The sequence below is a fragment of the Mercenaria mercenaria genome, chromosome 17 (genome assembly GCF_021730395.1).
Source record: "Mercenaria mercenaria strain notata chromosome 17, MADL_Memer_1, whole genome shotgun sequence".
NCBI classification, from domain to species: Eukaryota; Metazoa; Mollusca; class Bivalvia; order Venerida; family Veneridae; genus Mercenaria; species Mercenaria mercenaria.
The window spans coordinates 18,943,978-18,971,099 of record NC_069377.1 but is presented as its reverse complement, the minus strand read 5'-3'; the positions used below and the strand labels follow the sequence as shown (position 1 = coordinate 18,971,099).

Genomic DNA, 27,122 nt, shown 5'->3' with positions numbered 1-27,122 from the left:
CAATTAATCCAGGCCCCAAACTTGGCATATCTAAAATTTCCAGCAAATTCAGCAGGAATTGTTTTATTGATGTATAAATGAAAGCCTCCCTTTGGGAAATTTTCAGTCACTTGTATACATGTAAAAAAAAATTGGGGCTGAACCTGTTTGTAAATATTTCGGCTCAGGTAGAGAATGTATTCTTTCTTTAGATAGATTTGTTAAAATTGGCTTTGCAAGATGCGTGTAATGATTATTGTGATCTCACAAATAAAATGCTGAAATAGAGCCAAGATATTGAAAATGTCGGTTCACTTGATCTCCGAAACTTAACATTTTGAATCAAGGTCTCCAGTCTTTTGATATATAGATGATAAATTGTTGAAGAAGAAGGCAGACACCTAGCCTCCATTTCATGCATCAGGTAGTCAGTTAACTTATTTGGACTTCCATAATTACAATGCCATTCTGCAGTAAGGACTAGACATAGAACAAATTTTTGAACATTCTAAGTATATTTCATCTGAGTATCATGGAGATCCTCACAGGAAGATATACATTCTGTGACAATTTAGACAAAGAACAGATATTCAGTGTATTCTCCTGAGGAAAACCTTTGGTTTGATGAGGCAACATGTCCGTGGAGAGGCAGACTTGAACAAACTTGTTTCAATATATTATTGTATGACTTGTCATTTAAGCTGTTTTGTTGCTCTGCTGGGAACTCTCAGTGATTACCATTGTTACCTTTTTAAACAAGGCTTTTAGTGGAGGTATGAATCACATTTAGTGATAGCTCTAGTTTATGTCAGTTTTTGCATTGTATTCCATTATGTTGTTGTCTAGTCTAGATATATGCTTTAAGAATTTTCAGTTTATTTGCTGACATTATGCTCAAAAGCAGCATAGCATATTCGATGTACAATATTTTATTATGTCTCCATTAGTTTAAGGGGTCTGTGTGTCGAAGGTCAAAGTAAAAGTAATTTATACAGATGGGGTTATTCCTGACTGCTATTATGATTTGGTCGGCAATGTAAGGTCATGGTCAATGTGACCTTTCTAAAGTTCAGTCATAATGAATTACAAAAATTTGAAAATTTACATATCATTTTCAATACAGTTTACACTAATTCAAAGTCTCCTCTTCTCATTTACTGTGAATACTAAGGGATTTTCCTATTTCAGGGTGTTAACCAAATTAGAAGTCCTTCAAAATATACTTATGAGACAGAACCTTTAAAGTATGACCTTCACTTGATTCTTTAAATACACCAAATACCCCATATAAATGCTCCTCAATAAAAATAACACCCCTTTACTTTTCAAAAAGAAAAAAGGGTTATAACATAAGTGAGTTTCAGCATTGTGAGAGGTGTTCAGCTTATAATATTTTGCTCTTTTTTCATGTTTGATTGGAGATCTGTTTTAATAATAAATCATTGTGCAATGCTTATACCATGACAGAAAATTGGTATTAATAATTTATTAATTCAGTTTCTTCTGTTTGACATAAAGATCAATTTTAATTTTGTGAAATAAAGGTCTTGATCAAAATTGATAGTTTGTCTCTATGAAATTCAGGCATTTGAAACTAGGTTATCTATGTCAAAAACTAGATCAAGATCAAATCATAGACTTTGTTGACACTCAAAAGATCACATTGTCTACCTCATTCTTATGATACATGCTCAGGGTGTTTGTCTGTTAAAAATCTAAGATAAATTTGAAACTTGGTCACTTGGATGAAAACTAGGTCACTAAGTCAAATCATTAAAAAACTTGATTAATGATCTACATGATTTACATAAATTAATGTAGTCAGAATGTTTGTTTCTATGAAATCTACTGTTAATATATCAATAAAATGTTTCTTTGGTAACCCTATACCAAATTTGATCAAATTATTCCAAATTATTGAAAACATGGCCACCAGAGTCGGTAGTCATTTTGTTCAAGCAGTAAGTGTATTTACTCAGGTGAGCAATCTAAGGCCATCATGACTCTTGTTAAAACAGTGATATTATGTCTGTATAGATGTATGAGTAGATGCAGTGTGTTGACCAAATATGAAGTATTAAATGAAATCTTCTGGAAACAGACTATGCACTGTTTTGTCAAAATTTTATTTAAATTTTCTGTATAACATTTAGAGTTCACTTTTTCATTTGTTGAAACAGAACAATGCACAAATTTTGAAATTCTCATGCAGATTTCTAGGTAAGGTAGATTTCATTGTGTTCAGTAGTTGTAAGTTGAACTCCTCTCATACCTTGAGAAAAATTGTCCAAATTTATATATGTAAATTTCAATAAATACCTTAAGTAAACTTACAATATTTAATTGACTTTTTTGTTATAGGAAATTTTGGTCTCTTCTTAATCACCTCCTCCCCTACCTGATTTGGCAAAATGCATTGCCTTCACAGGTGTTTATTTGGTGGTATACGGTATATGGTACGAAGTTAGATATAATGGAAGTCAATCTGACTAAAGTTATATCTGAAGACAGCCTGTTCAAATTCATCTTCTGTATAGTCGGATTTCCAGTATTGCGATTTTTATTTCCAACAATCTATTTTTAGCTCGACTATTCAAAGAATAGTCTAGCTATTCTACTCACCCTGGCGTTGGCGTCGGCGTCAAACCTTGGTTAAGTTTTTGCATGCAAGTACATACAGCTATCATTTAAAGGCATATACCTTTGAAACTTATTTATTCTTTTTCTAGGTCAATTACCAACCTCACTGGGTCAAGTTCCATAACTCTAACATGTATTTTGAGCAAATTATGCCCCCTTCTGGACTTAGAAACTTCTGGTTAAAGTTTTACATGCAAGTCACTATCTCCAAAACTAATGCAGATATTGAATTGAAACTTCACATGTGTCTTCGGGGTTATAAAACTAGTTGATAGCACCAAGTCCCATAACTCTGACCTTCATTTTGGCCAAATTATGCCCCCTTTTGGACTTAGAAAATTCTGGTTAAAGTTTTGCGTGCAAGTACATACAGCTATTACTAAAAGGCATAATAGATTTGAAACTTATTTTTTCTTTTTCTAGATCAATTACCTACCTCACTGGGTCAAGTCCCATAACTCTGACATGTATTTTGGGCAATTATGCCCTCTTTTGGACTTAGAAAATCCTGGTTAAAGTTTCACATGCAAGTTACTATCTCCAAAACTAATGCAGGTATTGAATTGAAACTTCACATGTGTCTTCGGGGTTATAAAACTAGTTGATAGAATCAAGTCCCATAACTCTGACATGTATTTTGGGCAAATTATGCCCCCTTTTGGACTTACAAAATCCTGGTTAAAGTTTTGCGTGCAAGTACATACAGCTATTACCAAAAGGCATGTAGCTTTGAAACTTATTTATTATTTTTCTAGGTTAATTACCAACCTCACTGGGTCAAGTTCCATAACTCTAACATGTATTTTGAGCAAATTATGCCCCCTTTTGGACTAAGAAAATTCTGGTTAAAGTTTTACATGCAAGTTACTATCTCCAAAACTAATGCAGATATGGAATTGAAACTTAACATGTTTCTTCGGGGTTATAAAACTAGTTGATAGCATCAAGTCCCATAACTCTGATATGCATTTTGGTCAAATTATGTCCCCTTTCGAACTTAAAACTCTTTTGATATTTAACTTTTTGGGTAATAATTTCCTGCTTCTGTGACACTATTTCGAATAGTCGAGCTTGGCTGTCTTATGGACCAATTAGACAACTCATTTCAACAAGCATTTAGCTAAATGGGACTGGACTCAGATTTTGGCTAAAATAATTTTTCTTTAGAGTAAAAGTTTCATCATATGCACATAAGAACACAAGATTTTGTTTCTAAACTATGTTATAAAAATGTGAAATCAAGAACAAATCAAGCCCGAGTTGGGAATTGAACCCGGGCCGCTGCGGTAATAAATATTTTACTTGACCAGTACACCACAGAGGAACACGTAACATCGATGGCTGAATATAAAGCTTTACAAATAAGGCAGTTTACCTCCAGTATTCCTTAAAATGCTTTTCAATTTTGAATGGAAAAAATAGGAAAAACAACTAATTCTTGTGTGTTTATATAAGCTTACTTATTAGAATAATTATAAACCCATATTTGATAACCACATATCAAAAACTTATATCCCAGGTTAAAATATAGATTTTTTTAAACTTCTACTTCTACTTTCGAAATGTTGAAAGCAAGGCTCTGATTGGTGAATTAGTGTCTCAATAGCCTGTTCTCAGATCCAATGTGTGTAGCATTAATTGGACATTATTTTAATCAGATTGTAATGGAAGTTTTACAAGCAGAAAGCAGGGAAATATCTATATTAACCACTAGTCCATTTATTTGTATAATTCTGTACAGGGCATGATGAGGGCACCTCACCTATTCTTGGCTACAACAGTAATTTGTTTTTCTCTAATTTTCTATACTCCTACATCAGTGTTTCAAACTAGTTGAATCTGCTAACATTGAAAGACTGTAAAGTGAACACTATCAAACTAATGTTCAAAAAAATCATTTTGCAGAACAAATTTCATGTGAATGAATGTTACATGCAAGTTTAAATCTCAGAATGTGTGAAACATTGTACTTTGAGTCCTGTAGCTGTAGTTGCGATCTGTAGCTATATTCCATGGTTGGGTTCTGCAGTATTATTCTCTGGCTGGGTCCTGTATCATTATTTCACATCTAGGTCCTATATCCTCAATCTCTTACTGGAATATGTTCCTATATAGTATATTGTCTATATTTTGGTTGTTTAAGGCTCCGGCCATGAGATAATGGCAAATATTCTGGCTGGGCCCTGTAACTTTATATTCTGGCTGGACCCTGTAACCTTACCTTCTTGCTGGGTCCAGTAACTTTATATTCTTGCTGGGTCCTGTAACTTTATATTCTGGCTGGGATCTATAACTATATTCTGGCTGGGTCCTGTAACTTTATATTCTGGCTGGGCCCTGTAACCATATCTTTTTGCTGGGACCTGTAACTTTATATTCTGGCTGGGTCCTGTAAGCTTCATTTCTGTCTAGGCTCTGTAAACCTGTCTTCTGACTGGGTCCTGTAACCTTACCTGCAAACTGGGTCTTTTATCTTATCTTCTGGCTGGGTCCTGCAACCTTACCTGCTGGCTAGGCCCTGCGACCTAACTTGCTGACTAAGCCAATAAAAACTTTCCCGTGTTCTTGACCAATACACCATGGAGGAAAACGGACTTGTCAATCATTAAATATAAACATTTATTATTAAGGCAGTTTACCTTTGGTACCGAGTTACAAACAATTTTTAATTTTAAATGGAAAGATTAGTAAAAGCAACAAATTCTAATGTTTTTCCATAAAATATATTGATCTGTTTGTAACTATGTTTCAAAACCATCTTAAAAAATATAGCAATAATTTCCTGATGTCTAAAAATTATCTTCTTTTTTTTGTTTAAGAAATAATAAGTTCCCAGCCGTGGTTTATCATAGAATAACCTGTGTTTTTCTTTCTTATGTGTAAAAATATATCACGAAGGCCGGAGGCCTGAGTGATATATTGTTCCGCATAAGAAAGAAAAACTCTACGATAAAATACACTTAATGGGAACTTGTTATTTCGATTCTAACACGACATACTAGTATCATCAGTGTTAGAAAAAATGGTAACTACTTTTTACGACTGTCCTACGCACCTGATCGGATGAGGTCATTGCATGCACTTGGGTTATTCCAGAATAACCCGAGATAGATTTTGCTCTACATGTACGTTGGTTATTTACTGCTCGTGTTAGAATATTGTATAATCTGGAGGTCTTAACTTGAGATAATGACAAATATTCTGGCTGTTACCTTATCTTCTTTCTGGGTCCTGTAAGCTTTTCTTATGGATGGGTTCTGTAAACTAATATTCTGCCTGGGCCATGGAACCTTGCCTGCTGGCGGGAACCTGTAACTTTATCTTCTAGCTGGGTCCTGGGTCCTGTAACCTTATCTTCTTTCTGGGTCCTGTAAGTTTATTCTTTGACAACGGTAAGTCCTGTAAGCTAATATTGTGGCTGGATCTGTTTATATACAGTGTATTTTTAGTTACTCTAACCTTATCTTCCTGGTGGGTCATGTAAGCTTTTAATTGACTGGACCCTGTAGCCTAACCGGTTGGCTTACGTGGATTTTGAAATTAAACATTTGATGCTTGCATTATTATCCCCGCCGATGAAATCGGGAGGGGGGTATTGAAATGGCGTTGTCCGTCTGTCACGTCCGTGCATCCGTGCGTGCGTGCGTCCGTCCGCAGCCATTTCTCAGTAACTATCAGGTAGAATTTTATGAAACTTGAAACAAACATGCACCAACATACTGCGATGATGCCCGTCAAGTTTTTTTTTTGATTGGTCAATTTTCCTTAGAGTTATTGCCCTTGATTTATTGAAAAATACCAAAAAATGTCCGTCCACAGCCATTTCTCAGTGACTATTAGGTAGAATTTCATACAACTTGAAATAAAGATGCACCAATATACTGCGATGATGCCCGTCAAGTTTTTTTTTTGATTGGTCAATTTCCCTTAGAGTTATTGCCCTTGATTTAATGAAAAATCCACGTCTGCAGCCATTTCTCAGTAACAAGCTTGTAGAACTTCATGAAACTTGAAATAAATATGAACCAACATACTTTGATGATGCCTGTCATTTGTTTTTATTAATTGGTCAATTTTCCTTAGAGTTATTGCCCTTTAATTGTTTAAAAATCTACAGATTTGTACATAACAAACCAACCAATTGGTAGAATTTCATTAAACTTCTTTCATTCTTTTTTCATGAACATTTATTATAAGCGTGTGAAGTTGTGTACCCACACCTGGTCACCACCTTGCCTTGGTCATCCCCTCCCCCCCCCCCCCCCCCCCCCCCCCCCAAAAAAAAAAAAAGAATTTTTTTTTTCATTCCTTTTTATTACTTTTTTTTTCATACCTTGATCAACATGTGATGTTTTGTACCCTCACCCAGTCACCCCCCCCCCCCCACCACCACCACCACCAGTTTTCTGTTAAATTGATTTTGACTAATGAAATTATTTGCCTCTAAAGTAACATCCTTAACTTTTTGCCTGATATATTGTTTTGCCATTCCTCACCACAAACCCTTTCGGCGGGGGATACCAATTCATCGAATTTGCTTGTTGTTACATGTCATGACTGTAAAAAATACATTACAGACATACAACATTATGAATTACTATATATCCGGTCTAGTCAATAAAGAATATAGGAAAGTTTCTGCCTCTTCTTGATCTTTTGCACTAAAATAGGATTTATTGATAATACTGTATACGTTTTTATATCTGCGTGGCCAAATGTTGGCATTTTTTTATGGATTTGATTTGGCGGTGTTAAGATTTGGCGCTATAGCTCTCAACTGCCAAAATAAAACCATCTGTCAAAAAGTCGCCACCTACTGTTTTTTTCCGACAATTATAATGACCAATAATAGGTATGACCTGTCAAAAATGAATCAATGATAATCTCCTGAAAGACAAGTTACGAGTGATTGAGATTTAAATCTGTTAAATCCCTCGGAGCATTGTAGTATATACAAGTAATTCGATTAAACATTCACGAATCATATTGTCGTTATCGTCATAGTCGTGTAATGGTATCTGTCATTATACAATTATAACTATGTTATATCAATACCCTACATGATTCTTATTGAACAAAAGGCACTACTGATAGTTCTAATATCTCATATTACACAGTTTTTATCACCTATTAAAATAAACTCATTAACCACTTGTACATCTTTTATCATATGTTTGTTTACGTATTATATACGTTTTCACACCTGACGCATTTGAGATATCTACCAGTATAATTGACAACTTCAAAATAATACACGTGTCAAGAAGCTCCCCATTATGAAGATCAATGATAAAATGACATTCACCGTTCTGCTGGCTGTAACCTCTAAATTGCTAATTTAAATATATTATAGGTGGAAAGCAAGTCCCAATAAACCATTCTTCTGTAGTATTTGCCAACTAAGTAGTCATTGCCACCTGAAATCTGCAGTAGTTATCTCCCTTATGTTGAATTATCGGTGGATGTTATTAAAGAGCAGTGCTTATATTTGGCGATGTTTAGAATTGGCGCATTCGTTGTTGACCGCCAATATTAAACCACTACAAATAAATCTACGCATACAGTATTTTTATACATTTTTGAAGATTTCCTATATTTCTGAGGACCATTATTTTTCTCTTTTCTTTTTAAGCTCACCTATCACATAGTGACAAGGTGAGCTTTTGTGATCGACCAATGTTCGTCCATCTGTTGGTCGTCCGTCCACAATTTCTTGTGAACATGATAGAGACCACATTTTGCAATCAGTTTTAATCAAACTTGCACACAACTTGTATTGGCATAATATCTCGGTTTCTTTCGAAAACTGGACAGATCTCTCTGTGGGTTCCAGAGTTATGGCCCCTTAAAGGGCCACAATTTGCTTTTTGGATTGTGAATACGATAGAGACCACATTTTGCAACCAGTTTTAATCAAACTTGCACAGAACTTGTACTGGCATAATATCTTGGTTCCTTTTGAAAACTGGCCAGATCCCATCATGCGTTCTAGAGTTATGGCCCCTTAAAGGGCCAAAGTTTGCTATTTTGGCTTTTGCAGCCATATGGAGACTTCATTTATGGTTTGATTTGATACAAACTTGCAAAATACCTTTAATAACAATAGATCTTGAATTCTGTGATGAATCCATTAGATGCAGTCATAGGTTCTGGATTGACGGCCCCTGATTGACCCTTGAAAAAGCCAAAAGTTGTTAATTTTTACCTTGTGAACATGGTAGAAGTAACATTTTACATCCGATTTAATTCACACTTACACACAGGTCACAATAAGATCTCGGTTCCTTTTGAAAATTGGCTAGATTCTATCACGGGTTCTAGAGTTTCTGCCCCTGAAAGTGCCAAAATTTTCTATTTTGGCACTTTCAGCCATATAGAGGTTTAATTTATGCCTTGATTTGATACAAACTTGCACAAAATGTTTAGCTTAATGATTTCTAGGCCAAGTTCTAAACTGGGTCATGTGGAGTCAAAAACTAGGCCACCAGGTCAAATCAAAGGAAAAGCTTGTTGACACCCTAGAGGCCACATTTATGACCCAATCTTCATGAAACTTGGTCAGAATGTTTACCTTGATGATTACCATGCCAAGTTCGAAACTGGGTCATGTGGGGTCAAAAACTAGGTCACCCAGTAAATTCAAAGGAAAAGCTTGTTATCGCACTAGAGGCCATATTTATTATGACCCTATCTTCATGAAACTTGGTCAGAATGTTTATCTTGATTCTAAGGCCAAGTTTAATAGGTGAGTGGTATAGGGTCATCATGACCCTCTTGTTTTGATTATAGTTTAAGATGTTAATTTTTTTAAAGATGATGGCAGTGTGCTGTTTTCACTTGTTTGATATCTACACAGAGAGTTGTAATTCATCCAAAGGACAGTTATATATGAAAAAGACAAATCTTGCTTAATTTTATCAAAATATTTTGCTACATTTTTGGCTAAATTTTCCTAATTGTATGTTTTCTATAGAAGTTTCAAAATTGCTTCCAATATTTTTAGACCCCTACAGAGTTTTAAGGGATGTATAGGAGCCATCTAATGGTTAGCTATATGGTTGGTTACATTGTTGCAAAATATGTGGTGTAAACTTCCTCCATATTTTCAAATGGATTCCAGTGAAACTTAAAACAACTGATTACCATTCAATGTAGATGTGCATACACTTTTAGGGTTGCTTTGAGTTGCTAGCAAAGCAGTATGGTTAGGGTATACATTACTTGGTGATGTATCTTGTTTGTAAAGGTGGTTTACAGTACAAATTACTTTGAATATATACATGTATGTCTCCATAATTAGTAACAAATATAACTGAAACATTTTTCTCAATGAGATGTTGTTCTGCAGAATTAAAATAACTTTAGACTTTTAGTAAAATAGGATATCTGTGACTGAACAAACACTTTACAGTCTTTTATTTAATCTTTGACAAAATTATACTACAGTTTTCTTATGTAAAGTCTAATTAAAACAAGTTTGTATACATGTTTATTTGTTGACAAATGACTATTTTGTATATAGTTTTCATTTATGCAGCATTTACTGAAAGGACATGCAAGTCAGTAACTGAGACACTGATGTTAATATGCAACTTAAATGTTGATATTTGCAGAGAAAATACCCAAATAAGATTTGTTGAAAAAATATTCTTTCTGTTAACTATAGCTTGTAGCTTGCTATCTGTCCTATTCTAATATTAAATTGAACAAATGTTTGAAAGTCTTCTGTGCAAGAATATCAGCATTTAACGAAATTATAACCAAGAATACCTTGACAAAATGGGTGAGGATTAGGTGGCAGGGGAGGGTTTGTATTTATTCAATTAAAAAAAGCAGCACTTTGTTCTGTTATATGACAGTATCAAATGTGTGCTTCAAAATGATGGTATTATATAACTAAGACCATTGTGATCCCCTCCAGAATAAATAGGTATTTAAACTGACCCCAATCTTCTCTTAAGGTAGTTCTGCATGTTCCGATAATTTTTTTCAACAATGTAGAATTTGCTTAAACCATGATTTTTCAAAAAATTCAGAAAATTTGGCAAATAAAAAAGATCATGCACTTGATTTTTTGCTGGAATGATTTGAAAAATTTTGACCTCGCACAAATTTTCATAATGTGAATCTATGGGAAAATCACCAATTTGATAACATTTTTGTGAATAGATTTTTTCGTACAATGTAGATTTAAATGAAACTTCTCACAATTGTAAATAAACATATGACCTGTAAAATGGTGTCATAAAATGTATAGGTCCGTGTGCTTGTGTTTGAGATATTTGCCAAAAATTAAAGAAATCCTCTTATTTCAAGCTAATTTTAAGACATTTTTTAAAATTATTTTACATGTCAGATGTTTTAATGCCATATTTTAAATTTAGAAAGATAGTAACAATGCAGTTGTAATAAATATACTCACGGGTTGCCATTAGTTCTTCTTCTTCTTGCCGTTCGCGACTACACTGTCAGACCAGTAGCCTCGATGAAACTTGTGGTTTGCCGCAGATCCTCAATGCCTCCATACAGTTTCTGGTGGATTGAGGTATCTATCGGCCAAGTCGCAGCTCACTCCTGGTCATGCCTTTTACATCTCTGAAGTATATATATAGCTCTGCAGTCTGATCTTCTTCACCACATGGACAAGTTGGCGATGATGTAAGTCTGTATTTCTTGTACATGTGAGCATTGAGCTTGTTGTGCCCTGAGCGGAGCCTGACCATCATCACTTGTTCAGACCGATCAAGGAGATGAAAAGCATCTTCCTCCATCATTAGTCTCGTTAGTGCCTTGATGATGGTGACTTTCTCCTTGTAACTCACAGGTTCTGTTGGTTATTCTGACTGAGCTCCTAGGTTAGCCAGTTTGTCTGCCTCTTCATTGCCTGCAAGTCCACAATGGGATGGAATCTACTGAAGTGCTACTTTGCAGGTTATACTCAGGCTCTGCATTCTCCTGGCTAGCTGCGGAGCTTTATTGTTGATCAGAGCTTCCATGACAGACAGTGCATCTGTGAGAAAGACAGCTGAGGAGCTTTCTTCTGCCGAGTCTTCAACCATTGAGACGGCCTTCATGAATGCTTCAGTCTCTGCCTTGTAATTGCTGCAGTGTTTTCCTGTGGCTGCATGTAGTGTTTCTCTCTTGCCAGATGGGTATTGAATGAAAACTCCTGCTCCTCCATCTTTGACGGCGCATGTGGCTGATCCGTCTGTATAGACATGAGTCCATGATTACGCAGGATAGTCTTCATTGATCATAGCAGGTGTGAGGCTCTTCAGAATGCCTTCATCCTCTTGCTTCCCGCGGTCAAGACGAGGAACAGCAAGTCTCACAGTCACTGAGGACAGATCATTCGCTAGCGGGTTTATTATGTCTTCACTACCTAGGGGAGTCGTTGGTATGCTCAGCTCAGCTCTGAACTCTCGGTTGAGTTTCTTTGCCTCATGTATGAAGCTGCTACGTTTGAGCTGATTCTTTGTGTAGCCATCTAGCTTGGCTTTCATGGGATGGTCTTGGAAAGACCTGAACTTCTCTGCTTGAAGCAGACCCGTTGCATGTCTTCTGTCTTGTAACGGCTGTGTGCCTGTTAGCTTCTCCATGAAGGAGATTGGTGCAGACTTTGTAGCACCTGTCATGATCCGCAATGCTTGATTCTGAACCTTGTCTAAAGCCTGTTGGTTAGTTTTGGCAGTAGTGGACCAGGCAGTTGAGCTATACTCTAAATAGGGTCTCACTGTTCCCTGATATACTGTCTTGAGTATTTGCTCATTTGCTCCCCACGTTCCAGGTTAGCCGTTTGTCAAAGGTCACTCCGAGATATTTTGCCACGCCTGCTTCAATCAGCGAAGTATTTCATATCTTGATTTTACCCGCCCTCTGCTTTGACGACAGGGAGAATAGTGTGCAAGCTTCATACGGGCCTTCCCTTCTGCTTGACTAATGTGGGGCTTCAAGGTTAGCCATTTGTCAGAGGTCACTCCGAGATATTTTGCCACGCCTGCTTCAATCAGCGAAGTATTTCCCATCTTGATTTTACCCGCCCTCTGCTTTGATGACAGGGAGAATAGTGTGGTGGACGATTTCTCTGTATTGATCGATACACACCAATCTTCAGCCCAAGCTGAAAGCTTGTTGATGGCTTCTTGCATCCTGTATGTGGCTGTAGTGGCATGTTCTTCCTTACACCATAACACCAGATCGTCAGCGTAGAGAGCAGTCTTAACTCCTTTCGGTAGTTCAGACACCAGATTATTGATGAAAAACAAGAAGAGTGTAGGGGATAAGACTCTGCCTTGTGGGACACCATGACGCAACAGGAACTTCCTACTGCTGGCATGTTCTAAACTGACTCTTGCTCTCCTGTTGTGGAGGTATGACTTAATCCACCTCAGCATGTGACCTCCTACTCCAGTCCTCATCAGCTTGACAAGGAGCCCATCAGTCCAGACTTTGTCAAACGCCCTCTGCAGATCAATCCATGCTGTAAGCATGACTTTCTGTTCTTGGAAGGCATCCTCTACCTGCAATAGATAAGTGGTCTGGTCCTCAGTGGAGCGGAATTGTCTGAAGCCAGCTTGTTGCGTTGTGAATAGGTTGTTAGTCTCCATGTACCACTTCAGGCATGCATTCACAATCCTCTCCATGGTCTTTCCAACACAGCTGGTTAGGCTGAATGGGGAGTAGCTTGCAGCCTTCTTTGGATCCTTCCCTTTCTTGTGGATAGGGATCATGACTGCCTCTTTCCATATCTGTGGAAGCAGTCCTTGTGTCCAGCTGTAGTTGTAAATTTCCAGGAGTTTGCAAATTGCTTCAGTGCCTAGATGGGTCAGCATTTCATTTGTGACTCCATCTGGTCCAGGAGACTTCTTTGTCTTCAACTGCCTAAGAGCTGTCTGTAGCTCATGCATTTTAAGACTCTGCTCCATGCATTCTGGTGTCACTTGGCTTGTCTGCCTTTCCCTTGTTTCTCTTTGGGCTTCCCTTTGCCGTTCCCTGTTGATGGGGATGTTGGAAACATCTTTGTAGTTAGAGGCAAAAGTGTTTGCTGCTTGTTTACCTGTCAACAGTTCACCATTCTCTTCCAAAGTTACTAAGACTATTTCTATTTCTTCATCATTCAGCTGTCTCGTCAATCTCCACAGCTTTTGGCCATCTCGCTCTAGGTTGAGCGAGGCTGTTTTGTTTCTCCAGCTCTTCCTCTGTGCTTCCTGTTTGTGCCTGAGGAATTTGGCCTTAGCTTGCTGTAGAGAGAGGTTACTTTCTTGTGAGGGATTGTTTTCTGCTTCCTCCCTGGCTTCTGATAACTTTGCCTGTAGATTCTCCAACTCATCACTCCAGTAGGGCTTATAGTCCTTTCTTGCTCCCCTTGGAATGGCGCTGTAAGCAGCCTTAAGTATACTGGCGTTGAAGTCTTTGACAACCCGGTTGATGTCTCTACCTTCCACTCTGATGTCTTTACAGAGCTCATCACTCAGACTTTGGTAAAAGGTCCACCTGGCCTTCTTGTAGTTCCATCTGGGGATGTTAGGTGAAGTAGAGGCTATAAGATCCATAGTAAGTTGGACTGGGCGATGGTCGCTACCTCCTAGTTGTTCATTGACTTCCCACTTGACATGTATAGTGTATGTCATCAGTACATAAAGCAAGATCAGCGGTTGATGTTGTTCGCCAGCTTCTGGAGTAAAAAGTTGGGGGGATCATCTGGCTTGTTGATGAGGTTTAGCTTGTTATCATCTTGCCAGGTCTCCACTTCCTCTCCACGTTTATCCAGGTGGTCATATCCCCAGCTTTGTGAGTGACACAAAGTCTCCTACAATGATGAACCTGGTTTCATCAGTTGTAACTTTGTCAAGGGACAGAGCTTTGTCACTTGGAGAGTATATGTTCATAAGTTTCAAACTGAACTAGTTCTTTCTGATGCTCAGAACTTGGAACTCTGAGTCATCCATATGTGTGTTGGTCTGGACAGCGCTGATGTTGTTCCTGACCAATGTCATGATGCCTCCTTTTCGTCTGCCAAATCTGTCACACTGGTATCCTCTGACTTTGAAGGATTTCTCTGGCTGTAGGTGAGTTTCCTGAATGCAACAGACATTGATGTCTTTCTCATGGAGGATATGCTCAAGTTCAGCTTTCTTGTTGAAGACACCCTCCATATTCCAATGCATCAGCCTGAAAGGTTGATGCGGATTGGTTCTTCTCCTTGGTATTTTCCTCCTTCTTCTCTTTGCATGTTGTGGATTGAAGGAGGGACTCCCAGTAGCAGTGGGTGGACTCTGTCGAGGCTCAGAGCCCCACACTGAATCCCCCTGGAGGGACCTCAGAGATTCAGCACCACATTGTTGAATACTGGATGGCTTTGTAGTCATAGCGATATTGCATGGTGCTGTGGTTCGTTAAGAGAGTGCCAATGGCCCAGCACCTCTGTCTTCAACTCACTAGGTTTCTTTCGTGGTTACCTCACCCTTAGTTCCGAGTTAAAACCCTATCCTGGGAACACAGGAGCTATTTGTCCCATAGCTGGGGGTCTGTTCATAGGCATCAGGGCGTGTCCACACACCGGTGGGCCTGGCATGCCACATGTCTGGGGGCAGACCTCCTCCGAGTCCCCTGCAGTTCTGCCTGATGCCGCAAGGTGCTCAGTTACCGTGTGGCGCCAACTCAGAGGCACTGCAAAAGGGCTTGTCTGCAGAGAGGCTGTGTACTGGCAAGGAAGACTTACGCACTCGGCTCCTTTTTCACCAGAAGGCTAGCCAGCGGTGGAGGCTGAAAGCGGAAGGTGACAAGCACACAGCACACCACACTTGATGCATCAGCAGACCAATGCCACACATTGCCATTAGTTCAAAAAATGATTTTCATTTCCATACACAGAATCCAGGCTTTATTGTATGTTTTCCGGATATATGACGTTATGCCATTACATCCGGTTTATCAAATGTACAGAAGTACCTTAAAGCAATTTGTTCAAACATTTTCGGCAAAAACTTTTACTCTCAAAAATTCCATAAAATGTTGGTACCGTGAAAGTGACAAGTAGTATAATTATATACTTATTGACATACAAATGAATAAATAACTAAAAATAAGGGTACCCTAAATCTGAGTCCAAATTTCAAAACTTCTCCCCAGCCACAGAAAATGCATGAGGCTTTTTAACTGTAACTGAGTTCTGCTTGCTCCACCTGCAAACCTCTGCACTCTATGTATAGGATAGAGGCTATGAAGCAAAAAGAGAGCACAGCTACTGTACTTACACTTTATAACTTACATTTGCCTTTGTCTGTATAATGTCTGTTGGTAGGATATCTGTCCATTGACAGTTATGCTGCCTGCATATCTCAAAGTCTTTGACCTAGAGTCATAACACATTGTGGGAAGAGAAATTATACTGCTGTGCTGTTTCAGATCAAAACAAATTCATATGACCTTTGACCCCTAAATGTGACCTTGACCTTGAAGTGAGCCATCCGAAACATGCGCTCTGCACGTCGTTACAATGAGGTGAACATTTGTGTCAGGTTTCTTTGAAATCCTTCAAGGGGTTCAAGAGTTACAGAGCGGAAGGGAAATTGCTAACCAACAGACAGACAGACACCGAGGCGATAACATAATATGTCCCTTCGGGCGTATAAAAAGGAATCGAGATCTTATGGTGATACAAGTTGTGTGCAAGTTTGGTTAAAATCAAATCATAAATGAAGCTGCTATTGGGCAGACAAGGTCAAAATAGCTAATTTTGGCCCTTTCAGGGGCCATAACTCTGGAACCCATTAAGGGATCTGGCCTGTTCAAGAAAGGAATAAAGTTCTTATGTTGACACACACTTTGTGCAAGTTTGATTTAATTCAAATCATAAATGAAGCTGCTATTGTGCAGACAAGGTCAAAATAGCTAATTCTGGCCCTTTCAGGGGCCATATCTCTGGAACCCATGATGGAATCTGGCCAGTTCAATAAAGGAACCAAGATCTTATGGTGATACAAGTTGTGTGCAAGTCTGGTAAAAATCAAATTATAAATAAAGCTGCTATTGTGCAGACAAGGTCAAAAATAGCTAATTCACATCATATGACTTAAGATGCATAACTCTTGCACCAATATTTTATGAATTATGCCCCTGTTTTGCTTAGAATTATACTTACTTAGTATTTTGATACACTTTATCCTTATCTCTCTTATAACTTAATCATTTAGACACAGACTCAAGCTATTGTGCAATATCTACATCCATCATTGGAGTCATTAAACACTCCAGTGACAGCTCCAGCTTCCTCAGATGTGCCCAGTTTCACTATCCAGCATCGAAATAGACGAGCGCGCTGTCTCCTGTGACAGCTCTTGTGAAATTACTTGGCACAAATGTTTCCAATAATGAGACAACATGTTCTGGACAAGACCCAGACCCCTAGCTCTAAGCTCTAAGACCTTGCACACTTGGCATTCTTCTTGAGAATTTTAGCGTTTATTACAGAGTTATGGCCCTTGAAATAGCCAAAATAGTGGATTTTTTCTTTGTGATGCTCATAGCTCAAAAAGTATATGGTATAGAATAATGAATCCATTTCATAACTTTTTTTTTTTGAGGCTATACTTCATTAAGACTGCAAACATTTGAATGATTTCCCCTTATTTGTAACAAATGTACCAGTGGGGGGGCACACCCTGTGTCCTACAGACACATTCTAGTTTCTTTTTTAGTCCCCTGCTGGTTGAAAACCAGTTTCGGGGACTATAGGAATGCACTTTTCCGTCCGTCTTTCCGTCCGTCTGCAATTTCGTGTCCAGTCCATAACTCTGTCATTCATGAAGGGATTTAGATATTACACAAATGTTCCCCATGATGAGACGACATGCCATGCGCAAGACCCGGACCCCTGGCTCAAAGGTCAAGGTCACAATTGGAGGTCAAAGGTCAACTGGACTTTTTTCCTGTCTGGTCCATAACTCTGCCATCTATGAAGGGATTTTAATATTATATGGCACAAATATACCTCCTAATAAGATGATGTGTCTTGCACAACTTTCAGACCCTAGCTCATATGAGGGTTGATCCAAAAGTAATGTCACTGCATCCATGGTGCGCTTATTCATCTGAGTATGATAATAAAAATATATCAAAATGTACAAAAATTCAATTCTGATAATATGGAAAAATATTTATTACCGGTGTTTTTTTGTTTAAAATGCACATGAATTAAAAAAAAAAACACTGACACTATTTCGCCCCACACTATATATATTATACTAATATTATTGGTTCATTAATAAAACTGTCAAATACAGCCAGTAATCTTTATCAGAATAACGTGCAGAATCATATGAAATTTTAACAACTTGACATCACGTATCTCCGCCGTTTCCTGTTGAGATTTTATTGACGTCATTGCTCGTTGAAACTATCTATGCAGTGTAAGAAACGTCATCTCTGACGTCAATAACGTCAGTGGCGTGCGGCGATTGCTGCAAGTATGCCTTTGGTGTATGTCAATATCATTAAAACCATGCAACATATCTTATCGATATTTTTAGACAATATTGCAAACAGAAAAATGTACTTCGGTATACATTTTTAGCTCACCTGTCACGTAGTGACAGGGTGAGCTTTTGTGATTGCCCTTTGTCCGTCGTCGGTCCATCCACAATTTCTAGAGAACACGATAGAGACCACATTTTGCAAGCAATTTTGATCAAACTTGTATTGGCGTGATATCTCAGTTCCTTTCGAAAACTGGCCAGATCCCATCATGGGTTCTAGAGTTATTGCCCCTTAAAGGGCCAGAATTTACTATTGTGCGTGCGTCAACAATTTCTTGTCTGCACGATAGTGGTTTCATTTATGATTTTATTTTAACCAAACTTGCACACAACTTGTATCATCATAAGAACTTGGTTCTTTTCTTGAACTAGCCAGATCCCGTTATAGGTTCCAGAGTTTTGGCCCCTGAAAGGGCCAAAATTAGCTTTTTTTGACCTTGTCTGCACAATAGCAGCTTTATTTATAATTTGATTTTTACCAGACTTGCACACAACTTGTATCACCATAAGATCTTGGTTCCTTTATTGAACTGGCCAGATTCCATCATGGGTTCCAGAGATATGGCCCCTGAAAGGGCCAGAATTAGCTATTTTGACCTTGTCTGCACAATAGCAGCTTCATTTATGATTTGAATTAAATCAAACTTGCACAAAGTGTGTATCACCATAAGAACTTTATTCCTTTCTTGAACAGGCCAGATCCCTTAATGAGTTCCAGAGTTATGGCCCCTGAAAGGGCCAAAATTAGCTATTTTGACCTTGTCTGCCCAATAGCAGCTTCATTTATGATTTGATTTTAACCAAACTTGCACACAACTTATATCACCATAAGATCTTGATTCCTTTTTATACGCCCGAAGGGACGTATTATGTTATCGCCTTGGTGCCTGTCTGTCTGTTGGTTAGCAATTTCCCTTCCGCTCTGTAACTCTTGAACCCCTTGAAGGATTTCAAAGAAACCTGACACAAATGTTCACCTCATCGTAACGATGTGCAGAGCGCATGTTTCGGATGGCTCACTTCAAGGTCAAGGTCACATTTAGGGGTCAAAGGTCATATGACTTTGTTTTGTGTGTATATTGCTCTGCATTTGCATTGCATTGCAGTGCTCTTGTTTTAATTTGGCAGATCCTTCTTTTGTTCACTTACAAATTTTTTTTTTTAATTACTTCCCTTTTATGTTACTATAGGTAGCTTATTTAGTAACTTTTTTATTATTGGCCGTAGGGAAAAACCGAGACCACTTTTCTGTGGTACAACATGGATGGTACCTCCAATTTTTAGGTGTATTTTGACATATCTGTACCTTGTAAGAATTTTTTTTCTTTTTGGTTAAATTTCTTCCCTTTGTTGTTCCTGTCCTTTGGACTTACGGCTATATAGAAAATTGATTTCAAAATAATTTTACACAAGACTAGTGTTCCTTGGGTGACCCTCTACTATATTCCTTCAAATAATTTTGATTCAGTGAAAAACATGGCCGCCAAGGGGTTTTGCTTATTTTCTCTATATGCCTATATAGAACTTTGAAAATCTTTTTGTCAGAAACTGCTGATCCGTTTTCAAAATAATTTTACACAAATGTTTTTTGGGTGATCCTCTACCAAATTCTTTCAATAATTTGGATTCATTGAAAAAGTGGCTGCCTGGGGGAGGGGCTCATTTTCCCATATGGCTGTACAGAAAACTTCTTGTATGAAACTACTGGCCTGATTTGAAAATGATTGTATTTGAAGTAACTTTAAGAAAATTTCAACTATATTTTCTCATAATTCTTTTGATTGATCTTGATTATGATTTTTTAGCTCGACTATTCGAAGAATATGTAGAGCTATCCTACTCACCACGGCGTCGGCGTCGGCGTCGGCGTCACACCTTGGGTTAAGTTTTTCGTACCAGTCCACATTTTGACAAAGTCCTTTGAGATAAAGCTTTGAAACTTTCAACACTTGTTTACCATCATCATGGCCAGTTATAGGAAAGAGCACATAACTCCATTAAGGATTTTGGCTGAATTATGGCCCCTTTTGACTTAGAAATCATGGTTAAGTTTTTCGTACCAGTTCATATTTTGACAAAGTCTTTTGAGATAAAGCTTTGAAACTTTCAACACTTGTTTACCATCACCATGTCCAGTTATAGGCAAGAGCACATAACTCCATCAAGGATTTTGGCTGAATTATGGCCCTTTTTGACTTAGAAATCTGGGTTAATATTTCGTACCAGTCCACATCTTGACAAAGTCTTTTGAGATAAAGCTTTGAAACTTTCAACACTTGTTTACCATCACCATGTCCAGTTATAGGCAAGAGCACATAACTCCATCAAGGATTTTGACTGAATTATGGCCCCTTTTGACTTAGAAATCATGGTTAAGTTTTTCGTACCAGTTCATATTTTGACAAAGTCTTTTGAGATAAAGCTTTGAAACTTTCAACACTTGGTTATCATCACCATGTCCAGTTATAGGCAAGAGTACATAACTCCATCAAGGATTTTGGCTGAATTATGGCCCTTTTTGTCTTAGAAATCTGGGTTAATATTTCGTACCAGTTCATATTTTGACAAAGTCTTTTGAGATAAAGCTTTGAAACTTTCAACATCTGTTTACCATCACCATGTCCAGTTATAGGCAAGAGAACATAACTCCATCAAGGATTTTGGCTGAATTATGGTACTTTTTGACTGAGAAATCTTGGTTAAGTCTTTCGTACCAGTTCATATTTTTTGTAAAGTGTTTGACATATGGCTTTGAAACTTTTATCACTTGTTTAGTATAATAGTCTCTATCTGTAGGAAAGAGAACATAACTCTGTCATCTATTTTGGCTGAATTATGGCCCATTTTGGACTTTGAAATTGGTTCTGTTTCCATACAAGTCCGTGTTTTGTCAAAACTATTTGACATATGGCTTTTAAACTTTGAACACTTGTTTATCATTATGATTTCCATCTGTAGGCAAGAGTACATAACTATTTGACTGAATTATGGCCCTTTTTGGACTTTGAAATTGGCTCAATATATTGCCATTTAGTGCAAGACTTATCGAAATCAAAGTAATACAGGAACATTGTTTGTCTAATCTATTTATTTCTTTTGTCTGAATATCCGTGGAAATATTTTGACACCATTCTTCAATCTATTCTTCGAATAGTCGAGCGCGCTGTCATCAGACAGCTCTTGTTGACCTTCTTGTCCTTAAGTGCAATGATAACAGGTGAGCGATATAGGGCCATAATGGCCCTCTTGTTGTTTATTTCCTTTCATTATACAGGGTTTTACAGCTACAGTGACATTACTTTTGGATCAGTCCTCGTAGGTCAAGGTCACACTTGGCAGTCAAATGATAGGTTTTCAGCTGTCAGACTTACTCTGCAGTCAAATGATAGGTTTTCAGCTGTCAGACTTTAAATATGTTTTCTCTAGAGCTTTGATATTTGGCATGTGATATAAGGGTTTGACTATCTACCATTATTGTCCAAATTATTGCCCTAAGGTCAAAAATGGTCACACCCGTGTGTGACATGTACTTACTATAGACTTATATATAAGGAATTTTGAGAATCAATAATAGCTAGAGCCTTGATATTTTGCATGTGATTTCAATGTTGAACTGTCTACCGTAATTGTTCAGATTATTACCCTCGGTTCAAAAATGTGTGTGACATGCATATAATATGTACTTGTACCATTACCTTATACAAACACACTTGAAGCCTTGTACAAAGGTGAGCACTTTAGGGTCAGTGACCCTTTTGTTTACTGTTTCAGTTTCTTTTATTAGCTCAACTGAACGGGTCACACATTAAACCGGAATCCACCTAAAAACCGGAATACACCGGAATACACTTTGTATAACCGGAATACACCTGTAGTTTTTAATTTAAAGGTATTTTTGAAGTGTTTTAGATATCATTCAATCATATTTATCATAAATAATTAACATACCAAAGGAAAATAAAATACGTTCAGCCGAAATGATTTTATACGAGACTGAAGTTCGGCGACTGCGCCGGAAATTTCCATAACCGAAATACACCCGTATTTTATTAATAAATGGTATTTTGTAGTGTTTTTTTTTCTGTTTTTTTTAGAAATCATTCATGTTTGATATAAATGGTAAGTTTATAAAAGGAAAATAAAATACTCAACACAAAACGATTTATACGTGACTGAAATTTGGCGACCGCTCGGGAAATTACCATAACTGAAATACACCCGTATTTCTTCAACAAATGGTATTTTTGAAGTGGTTTATGACTGAATTCAAACATATTAATGATAAATAATTAATTTTCAAAAGGATATTAAAATACTTTTGCGCATTACGTCTTGTACATGATTGAAAATCAGCGTGCGCATTGAAAATTTGCGCATTCTTGAATGAATTTCCATGTCCTAAAATTGTCTAATATACACCCGTATTTAAAGGTCCAATACTAAGGAAAGTGAACATTTTAGTTTCTTTTAAAAAGCACAGAAACTATTTCATTTTATTGGAAAATGAAAGTTGGTATGTAGAAATTCGAAATAAATCGCAGTATATGTACAATTATTTTTCTATGAAGTATGAAGAAAGTTGAAAAGACCTGGGGGGTCATTCTGTTGATTCATTGAAATTTCAACATAATACACATACATTTCTTTGAGTTCCAAAGACCTTCTGTAAATTTTGACCTGCCAATCTTCATTATTTAGTGTCTTGCAGAAGTCTATGCACTGGCTATGAAAAAAATTGCCAACTCAGTTTCCCTTAGTAATGGACCTTTAATCAATCGTATTTTTACGGTTTATGACAGAATTAAATCATATCTTAAATGAATAATTAATTTACAAAAGCAAATTAAAACACGCTAAACGTTTTTATACGAGGTTGAAAATTTGTTGAGCGCACGGGAAATTTGCGCACTCGTGGATGAACGTCAATCGCCATAATTTTGTCAGCTTTCAACTTAGGTAGGTAAATTTCTTTCAAGTTTCAATTTTTTAGTTCAGATTATTTCAAAATATCTTTTTATGCTATAATATTCATTTATGACATATTTCAGGTAACAGAGGAATTATTTTACCGCCATGAATGAAGAAATAATGATACTTACATAAATTCTGAGTTGTTAAAATCATCGTTTTTTTCTCTCTCTCTTTTTCAGACCGCTCTTTATTTACTAAAGTTTAATAAAAACCGATATTCTTGAAATATACTTTTAAATCTTATTGCTTATTGTTCTGTTAAAAGTACCTTATAATGTTAATAACGAACAGGCATGTTATTCAAGTGTCACCTGTCAATCAACAAGTTGAGCATGTTGAGTGGACACTGATTGCTATAGTATCAATCAAAATATTTAAAGAAAGTTAAGGATGTTTTTACACCTTTTCGTTGTCAAAATAATCTGCCGTTGAGTAAATGAAGCAATAATATGATATATAAACCATATACAGATTTCAGTATTCGAAAAATGGCTTACTCTGTATTTGGTGATAGTTACGTTACACGCCTGGAAAATCATACCAAGGGCAATATGCATTAATATATAAATGTGCCTTCTATGGTGTATCTGGAATGTCAACTCGTAAAAAATTTAGGCCAATGTATATTGAAATCTACAATTCATCGCTGTTTAAGTAAAACGTTGAATAAGTGTTGATACGTTAAAGTATATATGTTTATGGCTTAATAAGCTTTTCATGTGCAAAAATAAAAATTATACTGAATGTACCTGCAATTTTTCAATTTGCAATGATATCGACAATTAAATGAAATTGAATAAAACTTTATCACATTTAACTGCACTTCCCTCGTTAGACATTATTTGTCACATGTCACTTGTGTGTGCTTTCAAATATATTGATTAATTGATAATCAGTAGGTGTGATAATCCAATCAAACTCTATCAGGACTAATCAGAGACACGTGTTTGTTACGCTGCATATATTCAAAGGAATGAACGCAATAAACGTTTTTATATTTATATATTAAACATGATATAATTCTTTTGAAAACTGATTTTTCAAAATATATTTTCTTCTTAAACATGTTAAATCGTCAAATTAATTCTGAGGAAATAATTCAGTTAGTTCCAATAATAAACGTACTAGTATGGCCGGTCCTTTCCGATCAGCGCGGTTTAATCACTGACATGTGTTTTGTGTATAATTCGAATATTGATATTTTTTCCTCAATTTATTTTATTTTTTATACGAAATCTGAAGAATTAATTAAATAATTTCTAGGGGTGTAACGATACATCGAACTATCGATGCATTGCGATACTAAGTGTCCCGATAGCATGCATCGATAGAAAAGTCACGATCCAATAACAATCGCCGATAGTTCCTTCAACAATCGATAGTTTCGATAGTTTTGAAATTTTAGTAAATACAGAAATAACCAAGAAACAGAGCCAGCCTTTATTTGCGGCTCAGAAAATGTTTACGACTCCATTACAATAATTACCCTCACGGAATTAAACTACCATAAAGGACTGAGAAGTCTGGGAGATAATTAATAAATTTAGTTTCTTACAAACTTTGATTAAATATGTTTAAGTAACCTGTTAATATTAGATGAGAAAATGTACTATGGACATGGAGAAAGAAGGCTACTTGTATTATACAGCAAACTGTTCGGTAGGACCCTTCATTTAGTGCTGGTACACCTTAATCCGATCCGTTAATTTTCGTCTTTTTCGATGCTTTGGGTTATTAAACATGTTGACATTCGCAACAAAATGGCCGATTCGTTTGAGTATACCTTGCATAGGTTTATTGTTTTACTTATTGTTCCAAAGCCAAGGAAGGCAAGAAATATTTATATTAGAATTATTTCTGTCCGTTTCAGTTGTACAAACATCTCAATGTGTGTTAACAGCAATTATAAACAGTGCCGTCTCTTACACCGTGTAACAATGCCAGTTGGTAGCTTTACTGTATAAAATATGATGGCCGATAACTATTGCAATAGTATCGCAATAGTAACCTGCAATAGAATAGTATCGCAATAGTTTTTAAGCAATATCAATAGTATTGCAATAGTCAAAATTGGCCTCAATAGTCACCCCTAATAATTTCCAATAATAAACGCGTGACATGCCTCTTCCGATCATGTTATGTCCTTTCCGATCAGCGCGGTTTATGCCACTCGTATTTTGTCTATAATTCATTTAAAAAGCGAAAATTACTATTTTATAATTCCTAATTTATTTTCTTTTTTTTATTTGTTAAATAAAATATGAAGAAACAATTAATAATTTCAAATAAAAAACATGTGGCAAACCCCATTCCGATCAGCGCGATTATGTCATGACCCGTATTTTCTCTATAATTCATTTATAAATTGAATATCGATATTTTTTATCATCATTATTTTCTTTTTTCATTTTTTTAAATGAAATGTGAAGAAACTTTTAAATAATTTCCAACAATCAACATTCCGGTATCTTGCTAGTCATGTAGCGACGTAATCGTACAACATTTCTGTAAGCTCGCCGAATTTCATTCTCGTATAAAATCGTTTTGCGTTAAAGTATTCCATTTTCCTTTTGTAAACTAATTATTATGCCCCCCTTGGAAAAAGGAGGGGTATATTGTTTTGCAGATGTCGGTCGGTAGATCGGTCGGTCGGTCAGTCTGTCGGTCGGTCGGAATGTAGACCTATCCGTTTCCGGATGATAACTCAAGAACACTTGGGCCTAGGATCATGAAAGTTGATAGGGAGGTTGGTCATCACCAGCAGATGACCCTATTGATTTTGAGGTCAGTATGTTAAAGGTCAAGGTCACAGTGACCCTGAATAGTAAAACGGTTTCTGGATGATAACTCAAGAACACTTGGGCCTAGGATCATGAAAGTTGATAGGGAGGTTGGTAATGACCAGCAGATGACCCCTATTGATTTTGAGGTCAGTATGTTAAAGGTCAAGGTCACAGTGACCCTGAAGAGTGAAACTGTTTCCTGATGATAACTCAAGAACACTTGGGCCTAGGATCATGAGTTGATAGGGAGGTTGGTAATGACCAGCAGATGACCCCTATTGATTTTGAGGTCAGTATGTTAAAGGTCAAGGTCACTGTGACCCTGAAGAGTAAAACAGTTTCCGGATGATAACTCAAGAACGCTTAGGCCTAGGGTCACGAAAGTTGATAGGGAGGTTGGTCATGACCAGCAGATGATCCCTATTGATTTTGAGGTCAGTATGTCAAAGGTCAAGGTCACAGTGACCAGGAACAGTAAAATGGTTTCCAGGCAATAACTCAAGAACGCTTGGGCCTAGTGTCAGGAAACAGATGACCCCTTTTGATTTTGAGGTCAGTATGTCAAAGGTCAAGGTCACAGTGATCCTGAATAGTAAAACGGTTTCTGGATGATAACTCAAGAACACTTGGGCCTAGGATCATGAAAGTTGATAGGGAGGTTGGTAATGACCAGCAGATGACCCCTATTGATTTTGAGGTCAGTATGTTAAAGGTCAAGGTCACAGTGACCCTGAAGAGTAAAACGGTTTCCGGATGATAACTCAAGAACACTTGGGCCTAGGATCATGAAAGTTGATAGGGAGGTTGGTAATGACCAGCAGATGACCCCTATTGATTTTGAGGTCAGTATGTTAAAGGTCAAGGTCACTGTGACCCTGAAGAGTAAAACAGTTTCCGGATGATAACTCAAGAACGCTTAGGCCTAGGGTCACGAAAGTTGATAGGGAGGTTGGTCATGACCAGCAGATGATCCCTATTGATTTTGAGGTCAGTATGTCAAAGGTCAAAGTCACAGTGACCAGGAACAGTAAAATGGTTTCCAGGCAATAACTCAAGAACGCTTGGGCCTAGTGTCAGGAAAATTGATAGTTAGGTTGGCCATGACCAGCAGATGACCCCTATTGATTTTGAGGTCATTAGGTCAAAGGTCAAGGTCACATTGGCCAGGAACAGTTAAATGGTTTCTGATCTTCTTGTCCAAAACCATAGGGCC

General features: G+C 37.1%; 1 protein-coding gene across 6 annotated transcripts in view; it reads left to right on the top strand.

Moving 5' to 3' along the window:
- The window catches only part of LOC123536408 (putative ferric-chelate reductase 1), a 287,726-nt gene that overhangs the window by 225,162 nt on the left and 35,442 nt on the right, over positions 1-27,122 (top strand). The window contains exon 15 of one of the 6 annotated variants that reach the window (XR_006683316.2): positions 2,160-2,199. The exons of 4 other annotated variants lie outside the window; for them this stretch is intronic. Coding sequence is in view for 1 of the 2 variants with exons in the window: in XM_045319580.2 (XP_045175515.2) it covers positions 4,361-4,399 (39 nt within the window). In the remaining variant the exon portion in view is untranslated. Of the gene's footprint in view, positions 1-2,159; positions 2,200-4,360; positions 4,400-27,122 lie in introns of all 6 variants that reach the window. One more of the 6 variants, XM_045319580.2, reaches the window with a different exon arrangement.